This window comes from Coturnix japonica, chromosome 5 (assembly GCF_001577835.2).
Source record: "Coturnix japonica isolate 7356 chromosome 5, Coturnix japonica 2.1, whole genome shotgun sequence".
Taxonomy (NCBI): domain Eukaryota; kingdom Metazoa; phylum Chordata; class Aves; order Galliformes; family Phasianidae; genus Coturnix; species Coturnix japonica.
Genome location: NC_029520.1, coordinates 39,139,770 through 39,150,195, shown reverse-complemented (window position 1 = coordinate 39,150,195; position 10,426 = coordinate 39,139,770). Strand labels below are relative to the sequence as shown.

At 41.1% G+C, this 10,426-nt stretch overlaps 1 protein-coding gene across 2 annotated transcripts in view; it reads right to left on the bottom strand.

Annotated features, from left to right (window-relative positions):
• Positions 1-8,980, bottom strand: part of ZC3H14 (zinc finger CCCH-type containing 14) — a 19,922-nt gene extending 10,942 nt beyond the window's left edge. The window contains exons 1-7 of one of the 2 annotated variants that reach the window (XM_015865295.2): positions 8,850-8,980; positions 8,025-8,067; positions 6,481-6,595; positions 3,964-4,004; positions 3,397-3,592; positions 2,630-3,050; positions 506-666 (exon numbers count right to left, since the gene is read on the bottom strand). In XM_015865295.2, coding sequence (XP_015720781.1) covers positions 506-666; positions 2,630-3,050; positions 3,397-3,592; positions 3,964-4,004; positions 6,481-6,595; positions 8,025-8,067; positions 8,850-8,885 — 1,013 coding nt within the window. In that variant the 5' untranslated portion in view covers positions 8,886-8,980. Of the gene's footprint in view, positions 1-505; positions 667-2,629; positions 3,051-3,396; positions 3,593-3,963; positions 4,005-6,480; positions 6,596-8,024; positions 8,068-8,313; positions 8,744-8,849 lie in introns of those variants that run through there. The other variant, XM_015865294.2, reaches the window with a different exon arrangement.
• Positions 8,981-10,426: the final 1,446 nt, after the last annotated feature.

Genomic DNA, 10,426 nt, shown 5'->3' with positions numbered 1-10,426 from the left:
TGTGTTTAAGAGCCGTTTGGATGTGGTGCTCAGAGATATGATTTAGCAGAGGGTTGTTAGAGTTAGGGTACTATGGTTAGGCTGTGGTTGGGACTTGATGATCCTTGAGGTCTTTTTCAACCTGGGTAATTCTATGATTCTATGAATAATCTTAAAAAACAGAGCAACATAAAGAGACAAATTTCATTTGAAAAATATATCCATTAGTTTCTGTTCTAAAGTAACAGAGATGGGAACGATGTCAGCAGGTGCAGTGTCAAAGAGAGAATTAGCTTTGTCCAATTAATGACAACTGGTTTGAAGATACACTGGAAAAAGCACTGCAATAAACAGGCAGCTCACTCAATGAAGCGTGAGGCAGTACAAAATGTAGGAATGGCCTGCTGATTTTTTTCTGGCAGTTTTCAGAACTGCAAACAGCTTTCACCAGTGTCTACTTACAAATTGTTTTTTGTTCATTAAGTTTATTCGGGAACCTGCATAGAATCACTGTCATCTTAAGTACCTTCTTTCTGGCTTTGCAGGTACAGACACGCTGCTGGAGATGCTTCCTGTCCGCAGCCCATAATCCTCCTCCTCCTCCTCTTCTTCACCATCATTACAGAACTTTTTAACTTTGACTACTGAGCTTACAATGGGTAACCTTCTCTTCCTGGAGCCTTCTTCCTGCAGCAAACAAAGCAGCCAAAACAATTCATTCAGTGTAACACACACATTAATAAGCAAGCAAAATAAATATTGCTATTCTACTTACAACCAGAAGATGGGGAAGTTGCATTCAAATTGCATGAATCTAAGACTAAGTCACCATGTGCAGAAGTAAATGACAATAATAGAAAACATGAATATCAGATACATTTACACTGAAGTATCTCAATAAAAACGTGACAGGGTTTTTCAAAGCAACACACAATGCCTTTCAGGGAGCACCCATTGAGACTGTTATAGAGAAAAGAGAAATAACTGAGAACTACTTTCTCCCATGCAGAAAGTTTAATTCTTAGATCAATATAAAGATTAAATTTTAGCTATCTGTCATGTTCTAAAAGATCATAGAATGACCTGGGTTGGAAGGGACCTCAAGGATCATGAAGCTCCAACCCCTCTGCCTGGCAGGGCCACCAAACTTCCACATCAGGTTGCCCAGGGCCCCATCCAGCCTGGCCTTGAACACCTCCAGGGACGGGGCATCCACAACCTCCCAAGGCAGCCTGTTCCAGGACCTCACTACTCTCCTAGCAAAGAACTTCCCCCTAACATCCAATCTAAGGATGCTAGCAGCTTCACAGAGTCAGTTTGGTGGAGCTTAGGAAGTACAAGATGCTTTTTCTGACAACCACAGTGCACACGGTAGTGACATTTAAGTGCTAGCCTGTAGAAAAGCACTGGAGAAGCAATACGCATCAGTACTTCCAATAGGAACCACCACTCAGCATTGAACTGCACAAGAGCAGAAATGAGGCGCTGCTAGGAGTGTACGTGGACTACACCAACACATAAGACATACGCAATTAAAAACACAACGAACAACACAAACCAATTCCCAAGTAAATTACTTTTTAAAGCAAAGATTTTCCAAACCACAAAGACTTCCCTAAGGATGCAGCACAGAACAGCAAAGGCCCACAGTTCTAATTAACACCACTGAAATAGCACTCTCCTGGAGATTACTAATGAAATTATTCATTATGATGAATAAGAAATGTGCTAAGATTTTCTCCTCATACGACCAAGAAGAGCTGTGACTCAGCTGTCAACAGTTTATGTGCAGCCTTATACAAATCCCTACATTTTAATTGTCACTTCCCACTTTAAAAACCTGAAGACATCAGCAAACATCCCTACAAAGCTTTCTACATTTCCAAACAAAAATCACTGCCCATTTACAAAAATCACTTAAGCTGCAGCAAATATAGAAAATTAGATGCACAATGGGAAACACAGATGAGATGCAATACAGTGTAAGTAAAACTTCTGCTTACAACATCAGCCATAACAATCTCCATTCCACTCACAGAGATCTCTTAGTGGATAGCCTTAAAACTGTCAGCTGGGACTAACTCTGCCTGGGTTAGTCTGGCTTCCCAAGTTAGTAATGTAGCAACCATCTCTTAGTTCACGTTTGTACAAAACCTACCACAAGAAGTGCTTAAATGCCATGGCTCTAAACAGTAAACAATGATCCAAATAAGAAACGTATTTGAGCCTTAGAAACTAATGTGTACCTAACACATACATGGTGTAGTTAGAAACAAATCTTACCCTAAAAACATATTTGCTGTAGATTTACACAGCACTTAAAAACACCGTGCTAATCCCCTCTAATCTACAGCTAAAAATATCACATTCATCATAGCAATATGCTAACACATTAATTCAGCTCAAAATAGCATCAAGATGTACAAGCTAATTAATTCAGCTACACAGCATCCTGTGATGTGCTGACGTTGAACTCCACAACACCTACCTAGCAGCGGACCCAAAGAACAAAATCTCAAACCCACTCATACAAGTAACATTAGTCCTCTGATTTTTCCAAGGTGAAGATTTCAGTGAAAGCACACATAGAAATTCAGGCTCCTAGAAAGTGTGAGATAAAGCAACAGTCATGGTCAATGACCATACTAACCTCACTGCCTACTTTATCGGCACTGAGTTTGGAGGTGGGTCTGTAACTCTCTGCTAAGCTGCCAAATGCTTCTGGATTGCACAGCTGAACTGTTTCCAAAGACCTGCAGCTTTGTGCATCTAGCTGCCGGCTCCCCTGCATGTTGCCTTGCTGTGGCAATCTGTGCACCTGTAAGCTGCCATCTGCACTCCTGCTAGCTGGTGGTCGGTAGATTTCAGCAGTAGGTCGAGAAGAACCGTATGTTACAGTCACAATAGGTTTCTTCCGTGACAAAGGATTCTCCTGTACAAAGTTCAGGTCCTCATCAATTAGATCATCTGGTTCGGGTTTAATGTCAATTACAGCTTCAGAAGGTGACAATTCCCTCAAAGGCTTGACTGTAGACATTAAGCGGGAGGCAGAACCATCTTCACAAGATTGCCTGATAAAACAAGAAATTGTCAAACATTAACTCTGCAAACAAATTACTGGAAAATTCTGGCTCTATAAAACAAAGCCAGATGGGAAGATTCATGAAGGTATTACTTCTTCTACAAACCTACCACAACCATCACCATTTTTATTAATGAATCTAAGCACATCTATTGCTGAAAGAAATTTAATACAACTCCTGATTAAATGCTTTTTTATTTAACAAATTATAGAAATGCCTTCCTCTCCAAAACTACATCAACCTTTCCAAGTACCTGCATTCTTCAGAACAACTACCACAGTCATACAACTCCCAGAAGGCTTAACCTATGTCCATAAGCCATTAGCAGCTTTACCGTGAAGCAGTGTTTCTTTGTTCCTGTGAACTGGTTGAAACTCTGGTGTCAGTTCTTTCAGATCGAGTGCTGGAAACTGCAAGAGATGGCAAGGTATCCTCACGCCTCCTCTCATCACTCACACATGAACTACTTTTGCTGGAAGAATGGTTGCTCTCAAAGATATTAGGTTCTGAAGATTTTGTACCAGATGGCTCTGCAAAGACAGGTACCTTTAGCTTTATATCAAAGAAGAGCAGTATAGATTTTGCAATAAATTTATCTGGACAAATGTAGCAAATGAGACATCACTCATATAAAAATAGATCAACCTTAGAAGTTTTTTCAGCTAAAAACACTGGTAAGAAATGTCGGGTATGGGAATATATTCTTTATCTCAAACAAAAAACAAACAAACAAACAAACAAACAAAAAAATGCCCCACATTTTCTAAAAGGACCCAAAATAACCATAGAAATTTAAATAAACAAAACAGACAGGTAAAATATCGCTTGAAACTAACTAGACATGCAACATTACATTGAGAGGATAAACTCAGTTTCACTCAAAACTCATTTTCTTACTTACCAGTAGTTACAGATCGCAACTTATCCAAAACACCATGGAGCCTGAAAGAGAAGGGGGAGAGAGGAAGAAACAAAAGAGAAAAAGGAGAAATAAAAGAACTTGAATTCAGAAAAATAATCATTCAGAAATCAACTATCCTTCCTCCATTTCAGTTAGGATCTTATTTCTACAAGGCTTCACTTTCCACCAACCGACAATGTCTAAACTCTGAAGCACCATTCTGAAGCAATACAGAAAATCAAAAGGCTAAAAAATAATGCTCTTAAAAAAAAACAAACAAACATGCATTACAAAAAGAATAAAAATTAAAAACTACAGCAAAATAAAACTCTTAAGTATATAACCTAGAGAGAATCCTATTCTGATCACAGGCATCTCCAAAATTTAGACTGAGTATCAGAAAGGAGTCAAAGAGCAAAACTGTATTGAAAACCAGGACAAACAAAACTGCATGCAAATATAAGTAAGACTTTTCACTAGAACACCATTATAGGTTTTGTCAGCCAACTTCTGCTGGTGTGACCACTGTGCATCAGTTTTCACAGTGACCCTCAGCTTTCCATGACATGATGCCTGGTTCACAGTACAAAGCACTGGCCAACCAGCAAGAGTTGCCAGCACTACCACAGCACTGCAGTGAAACTTTTACTGCATCACCCAGAAATACTGGTTACAGAGGGGGAAAAAAAAAAGCAGCAAGGCCTCATTGAGTATTTCATCGAACCAGACACTCATTGCTTAAGAAAGTATAAATTCTGAGCTGCTTTTGAAAGGAAAAAAAGAAAAACAACACAAAACCACAGCAAGCTAACTACAATACTACATAACTTCTGTCCCCACTAGTCCTCATACAGTCTTCTTCATACATTTCATCTTTCCTATCACACTTTTAACCAATTCCTACTTCATCATCTAATAAAGCACCCTGAAATAGAAAGTATATCTATAAACAAGTGCAGATACTCAACTGAATGTGGAATTTAAACAGGAATCATAAAAAGCAGGAGACACAGTATCTACATATAGTTAATATTCAGTTCTAAATATAGGCAAGAAAAGTCCTGATTTCCTTCTCCTCTTGAAATTTACTTTGTCTTTATTAGTTTTCAATAAAATTTTCTTCACCTACAAAGCCAAAAAAGCATTTTCTGCTGCCTATTGCTGTGTTTAAACATAAGAAGAAGGAAACAGGCAGTACATCTCCCATCTGTATGTATCAAAGTACATAAACTTAAAACTGTGCTGGATTAGAGACCTGAACATAAGATTAACTGCAAAAAAGACACAACTTCGAAAGCCTGAAAAAATCCCTAGAGCAACGCAGTATCTGCCAAATACCACAAAAGAAAATGCTGAAAACATTCTGTAATATCTAAAGCTCACGTGTAGCATAGAACAAATTAATTCACCACTGTCAGGACTTTAGGAAAAAAAAGTTCATCATTCATCTGTTGCTCATTTGTCCTCTTCAAAGCAATTCTGGGGTTCTCTTTTTGTTTTGTACAGCTGGGTAGTGGCAGTAAATAAACAGCCTGAGAGGTGGGAATACCTAAACATTTGGTGCTAAGCCCTGTCACAGACAGTGCACAGAATTAGATTCAGTACTCATCCGTCCTGTAATTCCTACATGCAACAGCGATCTGAAGCACTGTTAGCATAAAAGAAGTTGTTTTAAAATGATTACATCTAAAGAATTAACTCTCGTGAAGGGTTTGGAGAATCTCATGCTTGTGAAGGGCTTGGAGAATCAACCCTATGAGGAGAGGCTGAGGGAGCTGGGGCTGTTTAGTGTGGGGAAAAGGAGGGTGAGGGGAGACCTTATCGCCCTCTTCCAGTACCTGAAAGGTGCTTACAGTGAGAGTGGGGCAGGTCTCTTCTCACTGGTGACAAGTGAAACAAGGAGGGGAAATGGCCTCAAGCTGTGCCAAGGTAAGTTTAGGCTGGACTTTAGGAAACACTTCTTTACAGAAAGGGTTGTTAAACACTGGAATAGGCTCCCCAGGGAGGTGGTTGAGTCACTGTCCCTGGATGTGTTTAAGAGCCATTTGGATGTGGTGCTCAGAGATATGATTTAGCAGAGGGTTGTTAGAGTTAGGGTACTATAGTTAGGCTGCGGTTGGACTTGATGATCTCCAAGGTCTTTTCCAACCTGGGCAATTCTATGATTCTATGAGCTGCAGTATATAAAACTCCCATGCTCAAAGTGGGCTTTGAGGAAACTACTTTTTAACTCAAGATACAGTGCTCAGTTACTTGAGCATGGAAAACTTCATTCAAAAATCTGACTGCTTTTGTAGGCAAAAAAAAGATCATAAGCCCTCCAGTTACCTTTGAAATTTATTCATCACTGCAGTCATTTAACTGCTGACAAACTACAAATGATTTATTTATTAGGGCTGCAAAGTAAAAAGTTTTGATTAATGTACATAATGAGAAGCAAATGCTTACATTCTCAAGTTTTCTTTTATGGAAAGGAATTTACTGATAAGAAGAGTGACAATTAACTTGCAAACATACCATACAGTAAACCTGACAGTATTGTTTCCAAGGAAAAGTGAAAGGTCTTCTGTCATCTGCTCCTGACTCTTCTTATTGGCCACCATAACCATAATATAATCAGGAAGCTCTTCATCTAATAAAAAGAGAAACATATTGTTTTAAAGTATAACAAACCATAAACCCCATGTTTTTCTACAAGGCCTCTGTAGGCAGATTACTAGGTTAGCAAATTAACGAGTCTTCCACATCATCTGAGGTTTAATACAACATTCAGCCACAAATGAGAAATAAAAGATTGCAAATTTCACAAGAGCATAAGCCTAAGATGAGACCAAAGTATTTGGTAAGTGAGTAAATGAAACAGAAAAAGGACAGGATAGCAACAAAACACTGTTGGTTGGTTAAAAAGAAGAAAAGCAAAATCAGTTAACAAAAAAGACAACTTGAGGTGGTGACAAAGACTTAACAATGAAAAAAAAAAACCTAAACACAGTTCCCTGGAACTGGCTGAGTTGAGAAAGTCAGCTCATAGAATCCAAATACATTGATTCTGTAAATACAATGTCCCATTTTAAACTGGAACAAAAATGAAGTCAAGGTCAAACTACAAACTGGGAGCCTGGTTCTGCAAATCACAGGATCTCTGAACTATGGTCTCAATTCCATTCCTTCATCTGTAGTCAAAGGAACAACACAAGTAGCAAGGCAGTTGTAAGACTGCTTCCAAAAGAGCACTGCGCTTAACTGTCAACTTCAGTGCTGTAGAAAACAAAGACAGAAAACATGCTCTAAAGGGCAGCACCAACTTCATCATGGATTCAGGGGAAAAAGTCATTCTGCATTACCCACATCTGTTCCCACACATCCAACATATCCTCCTCACGTGTATTTCATAACGTAGCTCTTAATAGGATTTCCATTGATAAGAAGAAAACTATGTTGCACAAACGGAAAACTATGTAGAACAAACATGCAAAATGTATTTCTGACAAGGTCTTTCATACTCCTAAAGCAGTCAATCCCACTCTGTCTCATAGTAGTATCCTTTCTCTTTCTCCTAGTTCTGACTAATACCTGAAATTCAAATGCTGTCAGAAAAATCCCTAAGACTGGCTGTGTTTTAGAGTGGTGATAAGTAACTGATGTTACATGGAAGGATTTTGCTTCACATAAACTTTCTTCTTGTGCTTCAAATAACCTTCTTTAAATATTTCAAAAGACATCTTACTGTTTGTTTGTTTCTTTTTCAAATCCTCTGCCAAAGTATCTCCCTGAAAGGGGAGACCGTCAGCCTCCCTTGTTATTTCATTCATTCATGTCTACATACCGTTTCCCCTTACACTTAGACTACCCATTTTGTGAAGGAAGCCTTTTCCTTTTTCATATTAGACCAGCAGTAATTCAGCCTGGAGGTAACTTAACTCATGCTTGAGGTTTCTGCACACAACAACACAGTTAACAGTAAGTAAATACACTGCTCCAGAGAATGGCACTATCCATCTGCTTGTTTCCTACTGAGCAACAAACCTAAGGTTGATTGCTAAACAAGTGGTAAAACTTACCGACATAAGCTCCCAGCTCCTGCAACTTTCCTTTTATAGCGCCCTAGAAAATAATGAAACAACATTTAGGGGACAGAACAACGTGCTTTAAAATGCAAAATAGAGTGAGCCTCACTTGTTGAGGCTTTCCTCCTTATATATCTGAACATTGTGGTATAACAGACATTGCTTTTCCTATTCTTCACATCTAAGTGCTGTTACAGAGCAACTGCCAGCACAACACCGAGAACAACCACCAGCCGCACTGACAGAAAACCACCAGGTCCCAGCCCCTTCTTTAAGCAGAGACCTTCTGCTCCCAAGGCGCAAAGACCAAAGTCCCGGATGGTTTAAGAAGGTCATTCATTCCTGCTGGGACTTCTAACGCCGCACATAGCGAAAGCAACTGACAACAGGCTCCCGCTGGGGGCAGGGGCTGGCACCAAAGCTGTCCGCTCCGCTCCGGGCAGCCTCTGGCTCCGGGCCTGCGTCCCGCAGTGCCCAGGCCTCGTCCTGCAGCTCCGGAGGAAGGAGAGGCAACAGCTGGCCGCCGGGCTGCGGGGCCCAGCCCCCTTCCCAAAACAACGCTAACTTCCCTGTTGGCATCCCTGCCCCCGGGGAACACCGGGGCCGAAGGCCTCCCGCATCTCCCGGTTCGTCCCACCGCCTCCTTCCCCCGACAGAAGGGAACCCGGCGGTGCCGGGCCCGCGGCGGCCCGGCCTTCAGAGGAGGCCGGAGGTAGGCCGGCCCCTCAGGCACCGGCGGGGCCTAAGCCCGCGAGCGGGGGCTGGGGTCGGACCGTGGCCGCGAGCACACGGGGAGCGACCCGGCCGCTTCTCTCTCACCCGGATCTTGCGGCTGATCTCCGTGCCGATCTCCATGGCCGCACCGTACCGCGCCGCGGGCCGTGCAGCGCAGCGCCGGGCAACGCGCGGCCTCCGCCTGCGGCGCCCCCTGCCGGGCCGGGCCGCACCGAACGCTCCGCGCCGCCTCGCCGGGCCTGGGCTGATCGGCTCGGTCTGACGCTGGGTTGCTGTGCAACACATTTCTCCCACCGCGGAGGAAGGCCCGGCCCCGCGGCTCTCTGGATCTGGTCCTGAGTTGAAGAATATACCTACGTCTTTCTGACATCTGCTAGTGCTACAAGTGATTGCTTTCAGAGGGAGCAGGAACTACGCAGAGGAGACACAGAAGGCAGACAAACAGAAAACAAGCCATTTGTCTCCTGCACCAATGTCCCATGTCACTTCAGTAGTGTCTGTTCAGTGGGCAGCAAGGAACAGAAAGATTGGCATATAAAGTGTATTTTAAAAATAATAATGCTTGGTCTTTATTTTACCCAATGGCAACAGCTGTTTTAATCTCTTTCTGCATCACGGCTCCTAATATAAACCAAACATAACACAGAGGTGGCCTACGCTAATTAATGCTAATGATCTGAGCTGTTGGCCTGACCATACTTAAAGTGTACTGGTGCTACAGTGAGATGCAGTGAGTAACAGATTAGTTTAATTATAACGTTCCTTTTTGACCTCTGAGAGACATATTTAGCTCTGTTTAGATTTCACATAAATTATATTACTTCATTGCTAGAGAAAAAAAAAATAAAATAAATAAATAAAAACGTTGAAGAACACTAATAGGGATTAAATTTATGTCATCAACTAATTAATTTACTTTTCATAAAAATATTTTGTTCCAAAAAAGTATCTTTTATGTATTATGACAGAAGCTCACTGCTTCTAGTTCATTGCTGCCTGCCTTGGAAAACTGACTGGTTTAATATAGTAAAACCCTATAAAATGAATTACTTATTTACTAGGACGCAGTTCAACATTTTACAGTGCCATGTAAATTAAAATAAATCTTGCAAATGTGTAATTTCAGGCATCAAGCATGTAACAGACATAGTGTGTGCTTATTTTTCTAGCAGCTTCCATTCTACCTCTTTTCTTTTTACCTTTGAGTAAGGTCATGTTGTTGCGTATGGATACCCAGCTATCTCTTGGTTTGTCACAGATAAGGAAAGGAAAAGTGACAAAACAATGAGGTCTCAGCCACAGGGAGTAATAAAGTGGATTTGTTTAGAGAATAGCTTTAACAATCACACATAGAATCAGAGGTACTCTGTCTCTTCAGTTCATTAAGTCACTATTTTGCCTGACTAGTAAGTAAATTAAGTTTTTTTCTACATGAATTCTTTATTTTTTTAGCACCCTGGGAGTAGCCCTTTAACTGGTAATTAGGGGACTATGCTGTATTTTATCACAATTTTATCACCTCTCCATTAGGGCGAGGAAAGCATACATATATATACCACTTTTCTGACAGGGGAGTGGCTGATTCTGCTTCCTATTTGGCTCACTTTGATGTTTCCCTCTTTTAGTCTGTAAAGACCTGATGGAGGACAAAGTTCTTGGGA